This window comes from Fusarium odoratissimum, assembly GCF_000260195.1.
Source record: "Fusarium odoratissimum NRRL 54006 unplaced genomic scaffold supercont1.1, whole genome shotgun sequence".
Lineage (NCBI taxonomy): Eukaryota > Fungi > Ascomycota > Sordariomycetes > Hypocreales > Nectriaceae > Fusarium > Fusarium odoratissimum.
The window spans coordinates 2,211,386-2,232,792 of record NW_022158687.1 but is presented as its reverse complement, the minus strand read 5'-3'; the positions used below and the strand labels follow the sequence as shown (position 1 = coordinate 2,232,792).

General features: G+C 48.6%; 7 protein-coding genes across 14 annotated transcripts; 3 read left to right on the top strand and 4 right to left on the bottom strand.

The window, feature by feature from the left end:
* Positions 1–812: 812 nt before the first annotated feature.
* FOIG_00783 (serine/threonine-protein phosphatase 2A activator 2) lies at positions 813–2,891 on the bottom strand. The gene has a single exon (XM_031197205.1). The coding sequence runs from the start codon at positions 2,801–2,803 to the stop codon at positions 1,520–1,522; it is 1,284 nt and encodes a 427-aa protein (XP_031072972.1). The 5' UTR covers positions 2,804–2,891; the 3' UTR covers positions 813–1,519.
* A 306-nt stretch (positions 2,892–3,197) lies between these two features.
* Positions 3,198–4,528, top strand: FOIG_00782 (uncharacterized protein; the record flags this gene model as incomplete). Its single annotated transcript, XM_031197204.1, has 3 exons — positions 3,198–3,387; positions 3,446–3,603; positions 3,657–4,528. 3 exons carry the CDS (start codon positions 3,198–3,200, stop codon positions 4,059–4,061), a joined length of 753 nt encoding a protein of 250 aa, XP_031072971.1. The 3' UTR covers positions 4,062–4,528.
* A 963-nt stretch (positions 4,529–5,491) lies between these two features.
* Positions 5,492–9,932, top strand: FOIG_00781 (NAD+ kinase). Its single transcript, XM_031197203.1, has one exon. It carries the CDS (start codon positions 7,528–7,530, stop codon positions 9,580–9,582), a length of 2,055 nt encoding a protein of 684 aa, XP_031072970.1. The 5' UTR covers positions 5,492–7,527; the 3' UTR covers positions 9,583–9,932.
* A 123-nt stretch (positions 9,933–10,055) lies between these two features.
* FOIG_00780 (uncharacterized protein) lies at positions 10,056–12,942 on the bottom strand. 6 transcript variants are annotated; one of them, XM_031197198.1, is made up of 5 exons: positions 12,425–12,878; positions 12,226–12,337; positions 11,632–12,113; positions 10,984–11,583; positions 10,192–10,920 (listed from the first exon to the last, which is right to left on the bottom strand). In XM_031197198.1, exons 1-5 carry the CDS (start codon positions 12,610–12,612, stop codon positions 10,611–10,613), a joined length of 1,692 nt encoding a protein of 563 aa, XP_031072965.1. In that variant the 5' UTR covers positions 12,613–12,878; the 3' UTR covers positions 10,192–10,610. The 6 variants fall into 6 exon arrangements, with proteins under 6 accessions (XP_031072964.1, XP_031072967.1, XP_031072966.1 ...); XM_031197197.1 differs by having other exon boundaries at positions 10,056–11,583; positions 12,425–12,942; XM_031197202.1 differs by having other exon boundaries at positions 11,632–12,337; positions 12,425–12,879.
* Positions 12,943–15,305: 2,363 nt separating this feature from the next.
* On the bottom strand, positions 15,306–17,287 carry FOIG_00779 (GTP-binding nuclear protein GSP1/Ran). 2 transcript variants are annotated; one of them, XM_031197196.1, is made up of 6 exons: positions 16,850–17,287; positions 16,604–16,727; positions 16,371–16,463; positions 16,166–16,319; positions 15,907–16,112; positions 15,306–15,846 (listed from the first exon to the last, which is right to left on the bottom strand). In XM_031197196.1, the coding sequence occupies exons 2-6, from the start codon at positions 16,664–16,666 to the stop codon at positions 15,712–15,714; spliced, it is 651 nt and encodes a 216-aa protein (XP_031072963.1). In that variant the 5' UTR covers positions 16,667–16,727; positions 16,850–17,287; the 3' UTR covers positions 15,306–15,711. The 2 variants fall into 2 exon arrangements, with proteins under 2 accessions (XP_031072963.1, XP_031072962.1); XM_031197195.1 differs by having other exon boundaries at positions 16,604–17,287.
* Positions 17,288–17,996: 709 nt separating this feature from the next.
* On the bottom strand, positions 17,997–19,341 carry FOIG_00778 (26S proteasome non-ATPase regulatory subunit 9). Its single transcript, XM_031197194.1, has 4 exons — positions 19,002–19,341; positions 18,877–18,949; positions 18,493–18,827; positions 17,997–18,438 (listed from the first exon to the last, which is right to left on the bottom strand). The coding sequence occupies exons 1-4, from the start codon at positions 19,152–19,154 to the stop codon at positions 18,310–18,312; spliced, it is 690 nt and encodes a 229-aa protein (XP_031072961.1). The 5' UTR covers positions 19,155–19,341; the 3' UTR covers positions 17,997–18,309.
* An 88-nt stretch (positions 19,342–19,429) lies between these two features.
* FOIG_00777 (uncharacterized protein) lies at positions 19,430–21,312 on the top strand. 2 transcript variants are annotated; one of them, XM_031197193.1, is made up of 5 exons: positions 19,430–19,628; positions 19,683–19,773; positions 19,823–19,987; positions 20,041–20,977; positions 21,036–21,312. In XM_031197193.1, the coding sequence occupies exons 1-4, from the start codon at positions 19,525–19,527 to the stop codon at positions 20,965–20,967; spliced, it is 1,287 nt and encodes a 428-aa protein (XP_031072960.1). In that variant the 5' UTR covers positions 19,430–19,524; the 3' UTR covers positions 20,968–20,977; positions 21,036–21,312. The 2 variants fall into 2 exon arrangements, with proteins under 2 accessions (XP_031072960.1, XP_031072959.1); XM_031197192.1 differs by having other exon boundaries at positions 20,041–21,312.
* The last annotated feature ends 95 nt before the right edge of the window (positions 21,313–21,407 follow it).

The following is a 21,407-nucleotide window of genomic DNA, read 5'->3' as shown; positions in this document are numbered from 1 at the left end:
ATTATGGGAGAGAAACGTCAATCGTTTATCTTTCTTCCATATGCCTCTCTCTTGTCTCCCGGTTACAAGAAGAGTTTTGAGTGATAGAACATCTACGAATATGGACTGTTTGTTATTGGGCTTGGTCACGATAGGGGTTAGGTCGGCTTCCTCAGGAGATATCTGTGCTGATATTCTTATTCCGGGAAGAAAGATACGGTATAACAGAATGATAACGCTCAAGTATTCACCGAATGATACCTTAGCATGTCTTCTGTTGTTTAAACGATTGCGGCGCGTTTCTACTATGGATCTCATATTCTCCCTCCAAACTCGATCGTCCTGGGCCGGGAACATATCAGCCATAATTTTCACGTATCTCATGTCAGAATCTCTGTCCCTTTGAGATTATTTAGGGAGAGTTCTGAGGTTCGCGCACCCCTTCATTAGCTTGCCAACTTTGCCGCTCTCGCCAAGTATGGTGAAAATCAATGCTAATCGTCCAGTGGTCACCCCTTAGGCAGCCAGAAGACCCAAAACCCTTGCATCAGGAAGCGAAAAAGCAACGACTAAAGAAACTAATAAGTCTGCCTTAGGTTATGAAGCTGTAGGTTCTCTGACGCCTCTTTGTTATTTCTGTTCCTCGACCTCGACAGCTTCTGTAGAGTGACTGACGAGTGTTGCTTTCGTTATGGTGTGCTAAAGTACCAGCCGCGTTGGCCAGAGGATTAATGATAGCCCCAGGCAGACTTGAGTTGACCATCTGGGGAAGCATAATTAGCAATAGATTCCAACGTATTGTTAATAGCATTTGAAGTCTGACCAGCATGGTTGCCCCTGTTGCTTTCCACCCTTCACAATGTTGAAATCAGGAAGTAGTCTATCTTCAAGCTCAGCTTTGACTTGAGGAACTTGTCTATGAACTTGAAGGTCTCCTCTCTCAAAGCAGTTTGTTCTCAATCCTAATAAATTCGTTAACGTCAAGAGTCTTTTATCCCTAGCCAACGTTTGTCTTTCTCCGTGGGTCTGTGGGTATAATGCCATGGAGAGCTTCCGCACGATTTGCCAGAGCCTGGACCTCGTTGAGTTTATGTATTGTTTCACCCATGGCCTTCCTGAGCCCTTCAGATTGTTTTGGAGTATCTTGCACCCGCTGAAAAAATTGTGACTGAGTTCGTTATAACTTCACTGGTGACCTGGCCTAGAGAGTTTGACCACTTCGTTTGCACGATGGAGTACAGTCAACACCTCTTAGTAAGGTAATCTAGATAAGCCTAATATTTTGAACTTAACAGAGGTTAGATCTCGCGGGTTCTCTAATGGTTGTCTTACTACAAACCATTCGTTTTGCGTGTAATACTCCGTGTGACGAACTCTGAACCACGGAGCTGGAGAGGCTAGTCAGAGCATGAGCCAAATGGCTATCAAGTCACCATTCATTATTTGCATAAGCAGTATAAAGTGTCACGAGGCCACGGTGCGAGGTACAAGTCTACAACCTAGTGAATCTGTATTGATCGTTGATTTGGCGGTGGCGACATTAGTCGAATGGGATTCTTCGCAATCCCTGATCACCACCCCTCTTTTTCATCTCTTGGGCAGCAGCGATACTGCTCGGAACCTTGATACCACAGCAATCACCCCAACCTGTGCCATCGTGAGCCTTTCCAGTGTGGTCATGGCCCTCGTGTGGATCATGTTCGGCATTCTCGTCTTCCCCAGTACCTGTGTCTTCGCTCATGCCATCTGCTGCTGGCACGAGAGATCCAAAGAGGAAATGCTGCATGACAGGTAGCTTGCCCAAGACTTCAGCGACGAACATGCGACGCATGCCACCATCGATCTTTGTCCACGATCTCGCTGATGAGATATCGTCTAGCATGGGACTATGCCATCTCAGACCCTTGACGGTCTTTGTGCTGTTTACAAAGCTGACCTGGCCAAGATACATGTAGTCGTGACCAAACTCCTCAAGGGTAAGGTCTTGATGGATAGCTCTTGGGGTAATGTATGGGTGGTGCAAAAGCTGTGTGGCACCGAAAAGAAAAGGGAGAAACTGGTAATCATCAAGTCCCCAAACTCCATGTGATCCCGCAGGCTCAAGGTAATAAGTCATCTGGATGGCACGCATCACCTCAAGGTAGCGCACGAATACACGGAGGACGAGGGGTTTGAAGTCGGATTGCTTTAACAAGCCCAGCTGGTAAAGGCAAAGGAGCCAAATCATGAAGTTCAACTCGTGACCAGATCCATAGTCAATTCGGTTTCCGTTACCGAAAGACTGGCAGAAGTATGTAGAGAGCTCGGCGATAGCTCCCTCGTCTTGTACGCCGATCTCTCGATGCCAAGCTGCACTGTTGCTTTGCGCAAGCTCGAGAAGGCCGCGGAACGCCTTGTTACCAAATCTTGATCCACCTTGTTCGTTCGGAGGTGATTTAGCTACCAGCTGTTCCGTCTCATCGAGGATATGTAGTATGACCTTGAGAGGGCTGCTCAGGTCGGCGTCTCGAACTGCAGAGTTGGGAGTGTCGACCACAGACTCTGCTAGCCCAAACACCCAGGCCGTAATGAGCTCATATGTTGGTGAAGACAAGAAGATATCATGATCCTTTTTTGACAAGATTCTTCGCGACGGTGTCTTGAAAGTCCAGTCGGACGTATCGGGTGGCGTTGGTAAGGCGGGTGTTTCGGGAATGGGAGTAGGATTGGAGGTAGCTGAGCGTCGCTTTCGAGGTTCGAGCTTCGGAAGCCGGTCTTTAAGATTTGGTATTGATGATGCTTCGCCTTGTAATGTTGCGGAATGGGTAGAAGCTTGCGAGTCCATATTGTGACAGTTGATCTATTGTTGATAGGTAGATGTAGATGTAGAATGGAGGTTCATTGAGTGTATCGTGAAGGCTGCATATCATGAGTTGTGGAGCCATGATTGGCGGCCACCTCTGCGGGTAGCTTCTAAACTGCCCCACTATCAAGAAATCCGTAACTTCGATATTGAGCCAACAAACTCATGGAGACTCTGGGGAACTCACTCTTTTGCTAGATTCCGTTGATTCATTTTCCCTCCTCTGAGTTACCTCGCTCAACCACATTTTCAGAATCCAACCTGGTATCTCCTACCGCTCCATTGCCCTTGTCCCGTGCGCTACGCTGAGCTAAACTCCAAAAACCCAAGAAAATTTCCAGCCTTACACGACTAAATCGTCCCAACACCAACGACAATGGCTCCTTTAGCTGAACCTGCAGCAGAGCTGTCACATCTCGCCAAAGCTGACGGCTCTGCGACGTTCTCATACGGGGGATATGCCGTGATAGCCGCTGTCAATGGCCCTGTAGAAGCCCAAAGACGAGATGAGAATGCCTTCGAGGCTCTAGTGGACGTCATTGTTCGTCCTGCCGCTGGCGTTGGAGGTGAGATCCCCGACATCCCTTGTTACAGAATAGCAATTCCTTATGCATGTTGCAACAGGCACCCGTGAGAGACAGCTTGAGTCAATCATGCAGGCAGCGATCAGGCAACTCATCCCTGTGAGAGACTATCCTCGGTGTGTGATCCAGATCACTCTTCAGGTTGCGGAGACACCTGAGAATGCCTACGTCAACGCAAAACTGGTCCAGGCACAGTTGGTAAGCTTCAATGTCAAACTTTGGTGGTATCGATAAGCTAATGCTCGTTGCAGAATCTCCCTATCATTCCTGCACTTCTTCACTCTGCCATCCTGGGACTCCTCAGCGCTGCCATCCCTCTGAAGAGTATTGGCGCGGCGACCCTTCTTGCTATTCCAGAAGAGGAGGGCAAGGACATCATCGTCGATCCAAGCGCTGTCGATATTGATCATGCTAAGTCGGTTCACGTTCTCGGTTTCACTTCTCATGATGAGTTGCTCTTGTCGGAGAGCGAGGGCGCCTTCACTCCCGCCGAATGGACCAATGTTCTTCAGCTTGGACAACGTATATGCTGCGAGCATCAACAGCCTGGTTTCGATACAACCATGTCCGGCGATGACATGGAGTCAAGAAGCATGAAACAGTTCATCCGCTCTGTCATGGAAGCGAAGGTGGCGGAGGATCTCTACTGGAAATGACACACCAAACCATGTGCATGATATCCCGCGCTCGGTATTTCCAACATGCTTCTCCCGCCAAGATGATAATCAAACTCTCGTCTAGGCGCCCAGCCTCGGCTGGCTTACCAACCTGATCAATCTCAGCGTCAGCACGTGGCGAAGGCTTACCGCATTTTGAGGCCAACCTCAATCCTGAGAAAGAGGGTCAAACCCTCAACGATCAAAACGACCATTGTACTAGTGTTAAAACCGCCAAGCATAGTTGGCAGAGTCTCGGGACTTTCTGATCCGGGCAGCTATCGGATAAGCTCTGGATATAGCGGCTCCTCAGTGGACAAGTTCCTGGTTCTGTGTTTCACCACGGCATCAGAAATTGTATGGGCGGTCTCAGGCCGATTTGGGGGTCGAATCTGTTTACGAAGGATCAAAGATACCATTGAATTTCGCAACATTTTTGAGTTCACATTCTCACGATCGTATTTTACGGTAGCTGGTTGGTTATCGTAACTTGATACTCTAAGACGTGATGCGCTTTTACGTTCTCTAACAGGGGGTTGACAAACACTACCTAGGGTTTGCATTGAGATGACAACTGTCCAGTCAAGTGTGATATTTCCTTGCAATTACCTAACATGGTGTTTAGCAATGTTTTCGAATGCATGCCTGGATCTCTGGGTGCTCAACAAGAGCTGAGTTGAAGTTGAGAAGCTGAGACGAATTGCCACGCCTTTGCCCAACGATGTTACATTGGTTATCGCCCTCGAGATTTCACCGACATGTTTGGTAAACAACCTGTTACCTAGCTTGGCGCCACGAATACTGATACCTGGTGTCACAGTCGCTAAAGGTTTATCACAACTAAGGTTACAACGAGTAAGCTCGGGGCCTGAGGTCGACGATCTACAGAAGAAAGTTTCAAAGGACCAGGACGTGAACATCAAGATGACGAACATTGTATAATTTATGCCAAACTCTTCTAAAATACATAATGTGCATTATCGTTGGATCGAAAACGATTAAGCCACTGCAGCCACAGAGGGAGCATTGGGCGCTACTGAGACCATGAATCAACAGACTGGGGAAATCTGCAACGACCCTGAACCATTGAACCGTTGAGAAGCAAGACGGTCCTCAGGGAGCAAGAAAACTTCAGGCCCTAAGTTTAGGTGTCAAAAATAATTAGTCTAAAGGTCAGTTAAGTCTCACCCGAGTTTACCTAAGTCTTTTTGTCATCTAGGGTTGAGGTCCTAAGTTTTCTTGCCTCCCCTTGACGGTGCCCACTTGACAACTGTTAGTTCCACTTTCCCGCACGGTTATAACAGAGAAGTATAAGTGGTTGAGTTGAGCCGCGGCTATAGACCCATTGGTTAAGGATCCATAGAACAGTAACAACTATATGATATGATTTTGATATCTTATTGACATCGATCAAGGAATACTATTTGTTGTTTCTCCTGCCTTGTTGACACTAGCATAGTACTTGCTAATTCGCCTAGCCTATAACCACATACCTCGTTGGGTCCCTGTATAGAGACTGCAACATGGTTTCCAATCGACGTCTCAACAGGCGCTAGACGAGGAAAAGATTTTGTGACAAGGAGTTCTAGGCTGAGAAAGGGGTTACCAGGGTCGATCCTCCAGTGGAAGGGGCTGGACTGTCCACGACGGGAGCCTTTCCTTTCCCAAAGCTGGGACCCTGGAGCTAAAACACAGGGGATAGAGGCAGGTTTTATAGCTCGCGATATTCGAAAACACACGCAAGGAAAATGAAGGCAGAGTATTAAAGCCCAGCTAGAGCACACAGCAAATTCCTGGGTTCGGTAGCCGGTCTCAACACTCTCTTTCGAGCACTCATATTTTGTTCTTCTTTACATTGATTGTAATCACGCGTTCGCCGACAAGACTCTGTGAGTCTCGTGCAAAATCGCCCACTTTATTTTCATCTTCGCCTCTCGCTTACGGCCTCTTTTGTATTCCTTCGCTTGATCGCCGATATTCTTGGTCGCTTGCTGCGTCTCTGTCTTCTTTGTCACAATCCCCCATTGGCGCCAAGTAGTTTAACCTGTTGGTTCTCATATTCTTTTTGAGGGCTGAATCTGTTCGACAACCTATCTTCTTCGCTGGTCGTTGAAAACTTACATCACATATTTGTGGCTTGCAGCTTTGGACTGGCGGCCGCGTAGTGTTGTGTTACATCTGCACTGCAGCCAAAAGAGCTCCCGGAATCCTTGCCTTGCTTCTTTTCTTTGTGTGGCTCTTCGCTGTTTCTTCCCGAAATTCCGGTTGCACTTTGTGGATTGCAAGAAGGTTCTTTTCCCAGCCTCAACCTTGATTCAACTGCCGCCGTGACGTTGAATTTGAGCAACATATAAAGTCGGCAGCCGAACACTGGAACCAACAAGATCAACCAACAGCACGACCAACAACCTCAGGATCTAGTCTAACCAGTCTCTTGGTGCTTGATCCCAGCTGCTCGCATCACCCACGTGCATCGTGTATTGCTGCGACTAAAGATTCTCATCACAAGCACCACCAATAGCGGCGTGTCCCTCCCGCTCGGCTCGGCTCTTGCGTCTCGAGAAGCTATCGACATCCCTGGCGTATCTCCGTGAGTGGGTGTCTCATCCCCGCAACAGACTGGGGTTCCCGGCGAGATTTGGCAACGGTCAGAAAGATAGCTTGTCACGGGGGGTTACGGATATCACTTTTCGATTTCTCGATTCTTCGATTTCCAAGAGTGGGCTGCTACCGTTTTTCCTAATTGGATATTCTACACCCTGCCGCACTGCGCTGCATCGAGGCGAGATTATTGGACGAGAGTCTATTAATATCTTGATATTCAGGGAAAACGGTGACTGATTGATTCAGTACATCAACCGCTCTATAGGCACATCCTTGTATTCCATTAGGGGGATCACAGGGAAGCGAGGTAACAAGAGACTTGCACTGCGACGTCATCTGCATCTTGCTCGTCAGGCCAGCCCCTGGAGGGTTCACTCCTTGCGTGCAGCGCAAACTGGAATTGAGATTCGATCGTCGGAACGTGGTCGGTACTGTACCTGATACGGTTACAAGTACGGCATTGCATTGGCATTCACACTTATCAACTCCGAAGCTTTTCTCCGCTTGTCTCCGCGGCCCGCTCACCTGTGTCGGAATTCCCATCGGCCAAGCTTACTGCTTATCGCCGCCAGGATTCATCGAAAAAATCACTTAGCAGTGAACAAGTCCGCTTGAACAAAAGTCGGGTGAACAATCAAGTATTTTGTGGGAAAGCACACGATAAAAAACAAAGACAACGAGAGAGATCGCGTGCTCCGTCACATTGGACCCCCATCTAATTTTGGGATTTTATCCTATTTAGGGTCCTGGTCTAACATCCCCATCTGTTCCACGTTACGGATCACTTACAGGGCCTCGTCCACCAATTCCTTTGCCCCCTCCCCTCCAAGTCTACCTAGTCTCCTCCGCCAGCAACGGCAGTATGACAGGCGTACTGTCTCCCACGGCTCTCCACCCAGCTCTTGGCAGCCCCCGAGACAACGGGTATTGCTTGTCTCCTGCTCGCTCTTCCCATTCACCTGTCCTTAAGAGGAGCGCACTCGCCGATACAAGTTTAAGCTCGGACACTGTTCAGACCACACAATTAGAAGTTGAGCAGCCAGGTGTGTTTTCAACATTGTCCCCATCCCCTTTGTCGTTGTCAGTCTCGGATCGTTTAAAACCTCAAACTCTCCTGGAAGATTGTGGAGCCTCTACTTTGTCATCTGCCCCAAAAGATACAACTTCGTTAAGCTCGCCCTCTTTACAATCTTCCACTTCACCATTACCCTCGTCAACTGTATATCAATCAGCTTCGTCTTCTTCGACTCAGAAAGACGCCCTTCGGTCTAATTCTGGCCCGAGGGCTTTGGCTTCGGTGATCCGACACAACAAACCCGACGCTTTGTCACTCGCACTCCCACACACAAACATGCCTTCTCTTCGCCAGACGGAACCTTCAGAGTCTGACTCTCAACCAGCCTCTTCGGCTGGCCCTCTACCTGGCTTCACGAGTGTGTCTAAGAACTCTACCGCTGCCACGCCTTCGCAAAGCCTAACTGATGCCCTCAATGACCTCGCCAAGTCTCGCTTGACCGCAGGCGCCGTTAACACACCCAACACCGCCCGGACTTACACTTCCACCTCTAGCAATGACACAACTTCATCTGATATGGCCGCTACCATTCTCGCCTCAACTTTACAGTCACCATGTTTCTACCATCAGCGATTTGCTGATGCTGTCGACATCGGCAAGGTCCTCGAGGAAATCAAGAATGATGTTTCCATGTCACATTCGCGTCTTGTCGCGACTGCAACTGGTGTTCGAGAGGTTTCCAAGCAGCTTCAGCGTCGTCCCATCAAGCGCGCAGTCCGCAACATCATGATTGTCACCAAGGCACGCGACAACCAGCTCGTCTACCTTACTCGCGAGCTTGCCGGGTGGCTTCTGCGAACCCCACGTTATGGCTCCGACCTCGGCGTGAATGTCTACGTCGATGCTAAGCTTCGCAACTCACGACGTTTTGATTCATCTGGTCTCCTTGCCGAGAACCCCCGCTTCCAGCACATGCTCAAATACTGGACACCCGATTTGTGCTGGAGTCAGCCTGAAAAGTTCGATCTTGTCTTGACTCTTGGTGGCGATGGTACCGTCCTCTTCACCTCATGGCTCTTCCAGCGCATTGTACCTCCTGTGCTCTCATTCAGTCTGGGAAGTCTAGGTTTCATGACCACATTTGAGTTTGAGAAGTACAAAGAACATCTCAACAGAGTCATGGGCGATGATGGCATGAAGATTAACCTCCGCATGCGCTTCACGTGTACTGTTCATCGCAGCAATCGTGGAGCCGGTGCTTTGGACGCACCCAAGCTCGAAGAACCTGAGCAATTCGAAGTTCTTAACGAACTCGTCATCGATCGTGGTCCTTCCCCCTATGTGTCCAACCTGGAGCTCTATGGTGATGATGAACTCCTCACTGTTGTACAAGCCGATGGTTGCATCTTCTCCACCCCAACTGGCTCTACAGCATATTCTCTATCTGCCGGTGGCGCTCTTGTTCACCCTGACATTCCTGCCATCCTTCTTACACCCATCTGCCCTCATACCCTATCATTCCGACCCATGGTCCTTTCTGATACCATGGCTCTCCGAGTTGTTGTTCCTCGGAATTCTCGAGCCACTGCCTATTGCGCTTTTGATGGCAAGGGTCGACTCGAGCTGCGACAAGGTGACCACGTCACAATCACTGCCTCTCAGTACCCCTTCCCTACTGTGACACGCACCGATACAGAGTGGTTTGACAGCGTGAGCCGTACTCTCCGCTGGAACGTCAGAGCTTCCGCACAGAAGCCTTTCGATGCCGACACCGGAGATAGTTGCAACGATGACGACGATATCGGTTGGGACATTGACACCGACAGTGCATGCTACGCAAGTGAAGATGGGAGTGTCAGCGCCAGCCCCATCCGTCGGCAAATGAGCCTTCTGGGTATGTGAGGAAAGTCCATGGCATCAGCGGCCTTGGATAAGAGCTGGTTTTAGGCATGGTGTTGGCGGCGTTACAATTATTGTCTGTCATTTCAGATTATCTGGGTACGATGATAGATCAATTTTTTCTTCATTTTGATATAAGCGGAATGGCAAAGTGTGGTTTTGGAACTATAGCGGGAAATATTTAGACATTTAGATGTAAGGCAGATTACGATCTCGTCAAGACAATACACGATATGTGGCCACATAACTCAACAGCAAGATGCCCGTCAAGTGATAAGCGTAATCTCTCGAAAGCTCGCTCACCATCTAGTGCCTCCTCAACTTTGAAGCAACAAAAGGAGGGATATTGTAGGATTGGCGTTGATACGGACTCCTATGGTGCCTCGGGAAGTAACAGAAGCAATTTTTGGGATTTCTAAAGTGTCTTGAGAGGGTAATAATAATTTGATACATGAATATATTCCTACGGAATATCATGTAAATTTAAGTTGCTGCTTCAATTTCGATAGGCTTCTGAATATGCTTATGTGCTTAAGTCAACTATGAGCGACGGCCGTCAATTCTTCTGTTACCTCGGTTTTTGCCCAAGTGATATCACAGTATCATTCTATGTTGGCCATCATTGAACATTCCATTTCAAGTGGTAAACTGAGTCTTTCTTTGATGGTCTTGCGAGACAGTCTCTTATTGTCAATTCTTCTTCCATCCAGGAAGCCAAGTGACTGGCTCCGTTTTCCATCACATCAAGTAACAGTATGTGAATACGAAGATATTTACAAGCACAAATTCCAGGCGCCGAACTCTATCCCAAATCCCAAATCCCGTGCCGCCATGAATCAGGACTTTACCGAACATTATACAGCTGTAAACATCGAGAACCAGACTCGTGTGAGCCATGCAAAGTGATTCCTTATCTGCCACGGAAGAGGAAACGACAATAGTCAACCTAGGCTATATCAAAGTCATTTCGCTGTTTCCCGGTATTCCTTTCCCCAACATCTACAGATATAGTTTTTCTTCTTATCTTTTCTTCACCTCCAAGCTCCTTGGCTAAGAGAAAGAAGACCTGCCACGCAGTCCATATCGGGCTTTTTACTAGGACTGATTGAACCTCGAGCCATGTCTTGTTCCCTAGAAGACAGCACTGGTTTCATCCTGTCCTGGAAAATCTCCAATCCTTCTTTGACGATGGAACGTGGTCGTGTGGGCGCCATGTTTGCGCGGTTTGCGAGCAGGTTTGGGCTCTTTTGCTCCTGCAGGGCTCGGCCAACTCGTCGAGGGTTATCGCCAACATGTTTGGGGGCAGGCGGCAGAGGTCGACGGTGGTAAGGATCCGGCGAACTGGTCTCCTCGTCAGGGCTCAAGTTCTCCTTATCCGAGTCACCACCTGTCGGAGAGACCAACATCGAAACCTTCACCTTGCCATGCTCCCTGTCAGCCTTTTCCCTTTCGTCCAAGTCCGCGTCGAGTCGTGAAATACTTGACCCAGTAGGATCCAGCTTTGCCTTCTTTGCCTGATGAGGTCGTTGGGGCCTTGTCATGGGAGCGTTGCGTTTGGCGTTGCTTGGTTGAAGAATCCCGCTCGTGGAACGAAGAATGTTAATAGCTGCAGCCGCCGATCCGTTCGACTCGTACTCGGCCTGCGCCGTCAGCTCATCACGGTTCTCAGCGTCCGCACATTTTTCCCAGGCATGCACATCACGAGACCGACCTCGCACAAGACTAGGAGGCAAACTGCTAGTGAGTTCCGACAGGGGAGGGAGAGTAACAGCGCTGCTACTACGTTGTAGGCCTCGTTGCAGACCACGCTGTCGCTCCTCAGGCAAGTATGGCGTTGTGGAGGACGGTCGAGGGGGTAATTCACGTGAAGGAGAGCCTTGGTTGGAGACTAACTCTGCCTTTCCGTCTAAGGATGTAGAGAGGTGAACCTTGGGCTGGCTTTGGGAGAGAGGGGTGGCAATGACACGATCAGAAGCGCATGAGGACGGAGGAAATGTATCAAATCTACTTTGATTAGTGAAGACACACCGAGTATAATCGTATGCGGCATACCTGAATGAATCGTCACCGCTGCGGGTAAAAGCAGCTGGCGTAGAGAAGGAAGTGGCCCCAGCATTCCACCGGTTGGACAGATAGCCAACATTACTAGATATAGAGCTTGACAAAGAATGGGATACATCTCGAGCTTCGTGTGGGAGAGTAGGATCGATGCGGTTAGGAGTGGCGTCAGAATAGTAGCGAAAACTGTCATGGCCAAGGGTGATTGGAGTGCTATTCACAAGGTCTGAGTGATATCGTGGCATGGAGGGTGTCCGGTCGAAATGTCGAGGGGGCACAGGGATGGGGTCTCCAAATCGAGATATAGAACGTTCGGACACTGGAAATGGACGTTCGGGTTTGCTTGGAGTTGTAGTGTGTGTAATTGGGTCGAAAGTTGAGGGATGCATAATTCCATGATGAAGAGCAGCAACTTCTCCCGGTGACAAAGGGCGAGATTTCCTGCGGTCATTCTGTCTTCGATTTTGAAACCAGATCTGGAGGGGATGATGTTAGTTTGGTAATTTCAAACCCCATGAGAAAACGCGTGGTAGGTCGCCATGTCAATGTCGAGATCTAATAGCAAATGCAATGTTGTCAATGCCATACCTGAACTTCCTTCTCGCTTAACGATACGCGCTGGACAATGTCCAGGCGCGCCTGTTTATCGGGTTTAGGGTTACTGCTGTATGCCTCTTCCAGAACCATTTTGTCTTTCGCCCTGCACAACGCCATCAATTCAAAATTAGCTCAGTCCTCCCAATACATCGCTGCAGCCAGAACTGAAATGTCAGGTAGATCAACATACGTTGTCCGTTTCCTTTTTCCCTTGGGATGCTTCTCCGAATCAGTTGCAGATACGGCTGAATTGGTTGACGGATCGGCGAGAGGAGGGAGACTCTGGGGCGTGACGGCGATGTCATGAAAACGCGGGGCCGGGGGAGCGTGTTTATCGGGCGTGGCGGCGAAAGAAGGGGATTTGGTAGGGTCGGCCATGATTGCGGTAGAGAGGAGGGTAATGGAGATGGCCTTATTGAAGATTCAGACGCATTACTGCCCAGTCAGAGAGACGCCAGAGTCGTGTTCTGGAGAAGAAACAACAACAATCGGGAGATATCAATTTAGAGATAGGCTTGGAAGATGGGAGCGAAATCAAACCTGATGGTTTGAATGCTTTCTGAGATAATGATGAAGATGACAAGTGAAGAAGAGAAAGAAGAAAAACGAGGTTGTCTTGATGTTGGCAGGCGTGCTTCTAAAACGAGGCGGCCCGCCTAGGATGAGAGTCGTCCCTTCGTACCTAGGCCCTTGAGTGGAGTCCCCTCTGTACTCTGTAAGGAAACCCCATTTGTCTTGGAGGCTTTTGGCGCTTGCGCCTCCGCGTAAACCTTGTATAGTAAACGCGCACCCCTGTCAATTTACGTATCCATCCGCGTGTGGCTCCTGAGATGCTAACAGCTGGCGGCCACCTGCACCATACATGGGTGACAAGAACCCAGCAGTGACAAAAAACCAACCTCCCCTACCGACCTTTTCTAGATCTACATTATGTTCTTTTAGATTAGCTTTCCCGCCTTGTCTTTTTTGATAGCCCAGTTTTCAAAAAACGCGGTACATCAAGAGCGTGTCTCACCGCGTCTTGATTATTTAAGCTTTTCATATAAAATGTCTTATTCCAGATACATGAATGTTTTATCGGCCAGATACGAGAAAATTTGACTCGTCCCCTTACGTTAAGTAGGTAGTCTGAATGTGAAGCACTGTTTCCCCTTTCCTTTTGCACCACCCCGCAACAACATAAAAAGACGCGCGCTACAGTGCAATCACAACGCGTGAAATGCTAGGTACCTATAACTCTTATTCTTTTCCTGTCCCGTTTGAACTTTGAAGAGAAGGGTAGAGCACATAAGCCACGCCAGAAAGTTCGGTCTTGGTTTTTCTTCTAACAACCTTTTACTGATCGATATGCAGCTAGTCATCCCGATGCATAGATTATGCATGCGGATGCATTTGAATATCAGTTAGGGACATGTTTCCGATTGCATTTTAGTCGTCTCGTGGGCGACGCAAAGAGACAAAATCACATAGTCTCATCAATCTTTCTCCATTCCCTTGTTTCTCAGTTACCATGCTGCCCCACGTAGTCAATTAACAAGTGGTATTAGCGATCCTGGGGACCATCTCGTGGTCAATTGACACCCCTGTTTCATTAAGTGGCTGCATGCGCCAGCACGCAGGGGTGTCATGCCCGCCATCCATCCTTTTTAAATGGGAACTTAACCTAAATAAACAAACACACTGCCAAGCTTAATCTCAAGTTCATTCTTCCATCAGCTGGATCCTTGTAATTGCTACTTTTGATATAAACCTCTAAATCATCTGCGTTCCATCATCGATTATCGAGGTTGGAGATCTCCAAAGTCGCCACTTTTGTGATATCGATTACTTAACACTTCGACGCCCACCTCAGTCTCTCGTATAACGGCCAGGTAGTTATGGATCCATTCACGGCTCCAATGTTTTGTATTGTTTTGATGGGTCCTCTAAACGCGTCTCACATCCGGGCTACTGCATCAACAAAAAAAACACAAACAGAGCATATATGTCAGTATTGAGACGCGCTTCGAAAAGCTTTGGGATGTCGTGCGCATTTTAACTTGGCCTTGGAATCCAAATTCCTCCTTTGCATCAAGGGTTCAAGTTAGTACCACCTGAGCACTGCAAGACTTGATTCACACATTCATCAAGGTCCTCTACTATCACGTTTTATTCCACAACGCAGGGAACTATGTCACGGTATTAACGGTCGACTAGGAAGGTAACTTTGATGATCTTTTGAGTTAGAGTTCTACTGGTGTTTATTGTGTTATCAATCTAATCTTACGAATCAGCGTTCACAGAGAGCTGCTGTCGGCGTTATTGGCCAGTACGATCAGATCTACTTCTTACTAACCTAAGTTACCTTACCAGGGATTTCACGCCTATGTGCTGATGTCGACAACGAATTAAACATTGAACACATCTCCACATGGAGCCTTTGATATACATCGAACTTGTTCATTCATTACAAAAAAGGTAGGTATCCATTGTGTCGTGATCCATAGACACCGACGTTTAAGCTCAGCTCACTGGCATATTCGAAGAAATATCGCCACAAGAGATCAACAATGTTGATGCGATCTTCTCAAGTTGGACAATAACTATGGTCTTTGGCATGATGTCTCTTTTTGCGTTTGAGAAAACCTTATGGCTTGGTAATGAAAGTCCAGCCCTCTTTCGGACTCTCTATGAGCACAAGGAATTCTCATAGCTGTGCTCAAGGGCTGATCGAGCAGTGAACAATTCTGCTCACGTTTCGGCTGAAGATTACTGCAAGGTTCTGAGGCCACCTTAGAAGAAGCCGGCAGGCTGCATGCAGAAGATGGGTAAAGTCAGAATTGTCAAATCAAGGGTGATAATTGAGCTTCCATAAGTCGTGTCACCACATTACCAGCTTAATGTGATGAGGAAGGCTGAGTACCGTAGCGCCTCCATACAAACGAAGAGCTGTAGGTTAACAATTCCGGCAACTGGGGTTACACATATCTGTATGTAGGTATGCCAACCTCATCGTCACATGGGTGTCGGCGTTGACCGTACCTAGACTTCGATTTAAGTACCTTCAAACCTGCCCTTCTTTACTATGAGTTGCTCGGACCCGATCCTTTGCTTTGAGCGTGCCTTGTATCTTTTTATGATCACTTTATGCACAATAGCACGGTGGATTCCATCAAAGGGCCATTGGTCATTGTCTTAGCCAAGCCACGCAAACTTGGCCCTATTCGTTGTTTTTGGTGGAGGAAGTCTAGCTAAACTAAATAAGACACTGCTCTTTGCAGTGGTACCGTCCCTTGAGCCCCAAAGAAAGGCATGACGGCCTGTCTTTTGTGCCGCCCCATAATCACGCTACTGTAAACTCCAGGACTTTCGCCCTGTATCTCATAAATGGTCGTTTCGGCTGCCTATGTGCCATCCTCAAATACTGCCCATGCATCGTTCCTTGTATGTTTGGCAGCATCCTCCTCAACAAAAGTATTCCGTAACCACACGAGTCATTTACAGATCGTCGTCGGAAAGCTCACCAGGCAGAGGCATGGCGGCGGCCTCGTCCATCTCCTTGCGGTACTCCTCCAGGAGCTTCTCGTCGACCTGGGCAGTGGGGGGAGCCAGAGCGGGAGCAGCAACGAACTCCTATCATATCTGATTAGCATGTAGATTCAACTGTCAAGAGATCGTGAGATATTATCTTACAAGCTGAGGGTTTCCGACAAGCTTGCGGGCGAGCCAGAGGAAAGGCTTCTCGAAGTTGTAGTTGGACTTGGCAGAGATGTCGTAGTACTGGAGGTTCTTCTTGCGGTGGAAAGTGATGGTCTTGGCCTTGACCTTGCGCTCCTTCACATCGACCTTGTTACCGCAGAGAACGATGGGGATGTTCTCGCAAACTCGGACGAGATCACCTGGAATACTATTAATTGCGGGTTTGATGATATCATGGGCGGGGTGGACTCACGGTGCCAGTTGGGGACGTTCTTGTAGGTAATGCGGGAGGTAACATCGAACATGATGATACCACACTGGCCGTTGATGTAGTAACCATCACGGAGACCGCCAAACTTCTCTTGACCGGCGGTATCCCAGACATCGAACTGAATCTGACCGAAGTTCTGTGATGGATTAGTGCCCCGCATAAGTCAACGTGGGGTCGCGAGACTTACGGTGGTGAAGCCAAGAGGGTGAACCTCGACACCGAGGGTGGCCATGTACTTCTTCTCAAATTCACCAGTCAAGTGACGCTTGACGAAGGTGGTCTATCGCACATGATGGTTAGTCGATGTTGATGCGTGATGGGGATCGCTTCATATCTCTCAAGAATCGACTTGACGGAGTAAAGCTCGACGGTCGTTGATAACATCGCGAAAGAAATGTTGCGTCATAGGATCCTACACACCTTTCCGGTACCACCGTCACCGACAAGCACGAGCTTGAAGGTAGGAGTCTGCTGCTCAGCCATCTTGATGGTTGTGTCTGTGGTGTTGTAGCGACAGATGCAGAGGATGTAAACAAGCGGGGTGCTGAGAGGCGTGAGTTAGCTTCTGTTGAGCGGTCGGCAACAGCGCAAGGCGATCGATCGAATGGGTATGGAATGAGATGGACGTCGGTACGAAGTGATGCTGAGGGAAGGGATCCTAAATACCTGAAAAAACCGTTGTTGACAATGTGGGTATACCCAAGATTGATTGACAAACTTTCAAGGTCGACCTGATGTTTTGAAGGCGGCGGGGGACTTTGGGCAGGGAAGGACCTCAAGCGAAAAATTCAGTCGCCCCTACCTACCTTGGAGTGGATAGGCTGCACGTGATACCCGCCCATTCAGTGCCTCCAGCCTGCTGCGAGTGATCCACCTTATGGCCTTCCATCACCAGCCATTACCGTCACCGCCTTGGAGCAATTCTGTGTTGTTATTGGGCACCGCTCAATCGATTCGGTCTTCTGCGTCTTCCTGTTCGCTGGCTCGATCCGTGCTGGGCTGCCTAGTGGTGCCTTGCTTGTTCGTCATTTTTCTTTGTGAGGTGATCTAAATGCTTGTAAGTCAGGCCTTGATCCATGCTTGCACCCCGATATCATGGATCGGGTGAGCTGGCTACCTTGCTCCATATTCTTTTGCATCAATATGATTTAGTCAGCATTTCCAGGCGCTCTCTAGTCATCTTTAGGTACCAATTCGTGCTGGGTATTACGAGCTTTTATTGGTCATTTTTACTCTTCCTGCAAGCTTTCTTGCTTCATCAATACTCAGGCTGTCATCAATGAACCTTGTCGTCATCTGACAAACAACTTTCCATATCTGTTGGCCACCTCTTATCATGAGGCCATATACGGATTCCATGAGAGTGTCCAGCACACCTTGACTGTTTTCTAGACAACAAATACAAGGGCCATTGCTAATCTGCTGGCACCAACGAATACATACCTCATACAAAGTACCTTGATTAACATATTGTTAAATGATCATATACTAGTAGCATATGTGAGGCCGCCTTCGACCAGTTACACATTTCCTCAAATTATGCCTGCCTACCTGCCTTACTTGGCTGTACTCCAGTCGAATGATAATCTAGCCCCTAGGTCATTCGAAGGCTGATAACCCTCGTGTCAGGAGAAACAAATAAGCTGGTTGACTCACTGACCAAAACTGCACCATAGTACACTACTTTACTTATCTAGGTCCTTTTATTTATTCCGGGTCAAAGTCCTAAGGTCTCTATCATCTGCTGCTAGTCAATTAGTAAACCCAAGGATTTTACTGGATTACGCAGAGAACCGCATGTATGAGCTCGTTCAATCACAATGTATCAAAAAATGTTTCGTTATATCAGCATGAGACATAGTCCTATATGATCCACTTTTGTCTTCGCAAATTAGGGTGCGGTTGTTCTACTCATATATATCATGAGAGAAGTGTTTGGATAGCGGCGAGGTTTGAGGCCTTATGCTAGAGAGCCATTGGTTGCAAAGCACACAAGTAACCGGATATAGGCCAAAACACAAGTCTTTAGATAAATCGCCTCGATCTAGTAAAACCAATAATTTACCTCGCCCGGAGTGATTAGGCATAGGCTTTCTGGTTTATCATGGCTTTCGCGACTACTCGACTTATAGAGGCAAGATATGGCAGCCCAACAATCCTCGCCCACCCCAGTCCTTTCGTGGAGTCAGGGTCAGTCGCAACTCTTGCCGCTCGGCCACACCATCTGGCCTCGACACTTTGATGAAAACGTTGTTCTAATGTATTGTCAACTGGCGGCTTTCGTGTACAATATCGGAGCACAAACTTACCCCTTCGTTACCCTGGACACACTCGGCCACCTTTCTGAGGTTGTCGTGGTTGGCTCGATTCACATAACCAAAGTTCCGAATTTCGTCTCCAGGTTTCAGGCCGGCGGATTCTGCTGGACTTCCTGCAGCTACGGTGTTGATTTTGGCAAAAGGAGGGTCTAACGGTGTAGAAACTGAGTCTGGCAAGATGCCTCGTGAGTGACTCGAGCTTGCAACTGGCGCAGATTCATTCTCATCAAGACTCGCAAAATGCTCATGGAGGAATTTCTCAACCCGTGTCATGAGAGCGGTATAGTCATTCCGCAGTCGAATGATGCGAGCTCGTGTAGTCCGGACTGTCACGCTGTTAGTGGTCGAATCTTGAATCTGGATATAGTGAAGTACTTTGAGCAACGTCAATATCCGCTCGAGGAAAACCATCGTTTGTTAGGAGAGAAGTGTTCATATCAACCCCATGCTATAATTGTGTTAGAGCATGATAAATGTTATTTCGTAAATTTCGCAAATACCGAGTCAAGCACCCCTCCTAAAGCCTTGAGTTCGGCCTCAATATCGTCCTTCTTTCGCTGCAACTCTGCAAAGCTTAGATGCCCCGCATCGCCATTTGTGACAGGAGCAGTGGTTTCCCCAGAGGGCACTGTCGGCGCGTGTAGATTTTCCATTGTTGGAATGGAGACACAGACAAGTAAAGTTTTTGAAACGGGGAGCTTCCTATGTTGTCGGCAAAAGGTTTGAATGTGAAGACGTCTTTGTCCCAGGCTGCGAAGGGTGACGCCGCTTAGACGGAGCTTTCAGGACTCTTCAGTGTACATCCTCCCTACAACAAAAGAAGTGCAGGGGGCCTGTTTGGTGGTGTGCGTAGGGAAGCCCGCGCTCCATGTAAAATACTGGTCCGTGCACATACACTACCCGGCATTCTGCATGAGGCTCCGAGCTTGTGCTGGCGACGTCACTTTTCTTCCCTAGCAACTTTTTCTCAACAACGCGTCTCTTCATACTACAATATCAAACTGCTATTGCGACTTCTCCAATATGGCCACTGGGGTAGATGCGCGACTTTTGAAGTCGACCAGATTCCCTCCCGAGTTTAGCCAGAAGGTTGACATGCAAAAGGTTAATTTGCAAGTCATGAAGAAGTGCGTGATCTGATTGCCAGCCTCGTGTTACAACGTGCTAACTCCTCCATTCAGATGGATCGCCAGCAAAATTTCCGATATCCTGGGAAGCGAAGATGACGTGGTTATCGAACTTGTCTTCAATCTCATCGAAGGACCGCGATACGTATGTTTACCGAACCCCGACTAGTCCAGAATGCTGATAGGTACAATAGCCGGATATCAAGTCGCTTCAAATACAACTAACAGGTTTTCTTGACAAGGACACGGCTGTGTTCTGCAAAGACCTGTGGAAGTTATTGCTGAGTGCCCAAAGCAGTCCCCAAGGCGTCCCTAAGGAGCTCCTCGAGGCCAAGAAGCTGGAGCTTATCCAAGAGAAGGTATGCCAACCCCTAATCCTGTACAGTTCGATCCCTGATGGCTTTTGATCCAGATTGAGGCAGACCGCGCTGCAGAAACTGCTAAGCAGAGACGAGACGACTGGGATCGCCGTGACCGTGAAGTAGCCGATCTGAAAGACCGCGACCGCCGCGACCGGGCTGCTGCTCGTGGAGATACCTGGCAAGGGCGCCGAGGTGACCGTGATTTCGAAAACCGGGGCAGAGGGGGTTTCAGGAGGGGAGGTCGCCGATCAAGATCGCCTGGCCCTCGCTTCCGTGATGCCAGGGACTCGTATGGGCGTGATAGTTACATTCCACGAGGAAGGCGTGGTGGTGGACGCGCCGACCAAGGCCGACGAAAATCACCCCCTCGATCACGTTCGGAATCTGCCTCGCCCAGGCCGAGCTCAAGAAGTCGCAGCGCCTCCCGAAGCACTGATCAATCGAATCAACGACGAAGACCTGTCTCTCCTGGGGGACAAGCTGACACACACAAGAGGTCGCGATCACCCAGAGGAGATACATATCGGGGTCGGGCAAACAAACGTACTGAGAGAGATCGGCCAGCTCGTCCATCTCGATCTCTGTCTTCGGAGCGAAATTCTCCTGCACCAAAGCGCAGACGTTACTCTTCATCAAGGAGTCGTTCTGTAACTCGCCGAAGACGACCGGCTAGAAGCATCTCCTCATCGCGATCCGAACGAACATCAGACTCCCGTAGTAGAAGTCGAAGTCGCAGTTATAGCCGCAGCCGCAGCCGTTCCAGCAGCGCGTCACCGGACTGCAGGACCAAAAGACGACCGAATCATGGACGTGGTGGCCAGCAGCCCTCTAGGAAGAGAGATTCGCCTAAGAGTAGACGGCGAAATAGTTCTTCAGCTTCTTCGCGATCAAGGATTCGAGAAAATTCAGCTGATGTTTCTGAAGATGAATCTCGTGCCCTGCCGACCAAACCCGAGGCAGAGGTTCCGGCCGAATGAAGTATCTGAGGTCAGTTGGCCATAGTGTCTTGAACCGGCACAATCACTGACTTGCTTTGTTCGCTAAGATTTGACCTTGCTCCTTGCAACGCCTGCGCCACCAGGACGAGGATGAGAGTGATCGAGGTTGTCTTCTTTTGGGGAAACCTAAGCTAACAATTTCTTCAAGCCCTTTTTGAGCCATGAGCATAACAATCATGTTTACAATTACTGACTTTACGGCGTTGGAAAACAGGAGCCTATAGAAAAGCTTTCTTTGTAGGATATCGAGAGGACCAAGAACACACATAACTATCAAATTGAAGCTTTTATCAAGTTCGAGCACCTATAATCAGCAAGTGAAAGCGTTCAATCTGTAACCATACTGGAGACAGGAGAGCGGAAGGCTACCGAATCCCTGCCTCAGAGATATAATCTGAGTATCGAGCTCCACTACCACA

Coding starts and splice junctions, on each gene's coding strand:
- FOIG_00783 (XM_031197205.1), bottom strand. CDS start 2,803: ATGGACTCGCAAGCTTCTACCCATTCCGCAACATTACAAGGCGAAGCA.
- FOIG_00781 (XM_031197203.1), top strand. CDS start 7,528: ATGACAGGCGTACTGTCTCCCACGGCTCTCCACCCAGCTCTTGGCAGC.
- FOIG_00780 (XM_031197197.1), bottom strand. CDS start 12,612: ATGGCCGACCCTACCAAATCCCCTTCTTTCGCCGCCACGCCCGATAAA. Junction 12,114..12,225: donor TAAGCGAGAAGGAAGTTCAG/GTATGGCATTGA, acceptor CATCCCCTCCAG/ATCTGGTTTCAAAATCGAAG. Junction 11,584..11,631: donor AGCGGTGACGATTCATTCAG/GTATGCCGCATA, acceptor TAATCAAAGTAG/ATTTGATACATTTCCTCCGT.
- FOIG_00779 (XM_031197195.1), bottom strand. CDS start 16,666: ATGGCTGAGCAGCAGACTCCTACCTTCAAGCTCGTGCTTGTCGGTGAC. Junction 16,320..16,370: donor ACCCTCTTGGCTTCACCACC/GTAAGTCTCGCG, acceptor AATCCATCACAG/AACTTCGGTCAGATTCAGTT. Junction 15,847..15,906: donor TTGTCGGAAACCCTCAGCTT/GTAAGATAATAT, acceptor CAGATATGATAG/GAGTTCGTTGCTGCTCCCGC.
- FOIG_00778 (XM_031197194.1), bottom strand. CDS start 19,154: ATGGAAAATCTACACGCGCCGACAGTGCCCTCTGGGGAAACCACTGCT. Junction 18,950..19,001: donor TAGGAGGGGTGCTTGACTCG/GTATTTGCGAAA, acceptor ACACAATTATAG/CATGGGGTTGATATGAACAC. Junction 18,439..18,492: donor GTGTCCAGGGTAACGAAGGG/GTAAGTTTGTGC, acceptor ACAATACATTAG/AACAACGTTTTCATCAAAGT.
- FOIG_00777 (XM_031197193.1), top strand. CDS start 19,525: ATGGCCACTGGGGTAGATGCGCGACTTTTGAAGTCGACCAGATTCCCT. Junction 19,629..19,682: donor AATTTGCAAGTCATGAAGAA/GTGCGTGATCTG, acceptor TCCTCCATTCAG/ATGGATCGCCAGCAAAATTT. Junction 19,988..20,040: donor TGGAGCTTATCCAAGAGAAG/GTATGCCAACCC, acceptor CTTTTGATCCAG/ATTGAGGCAGACCGCGCTGC.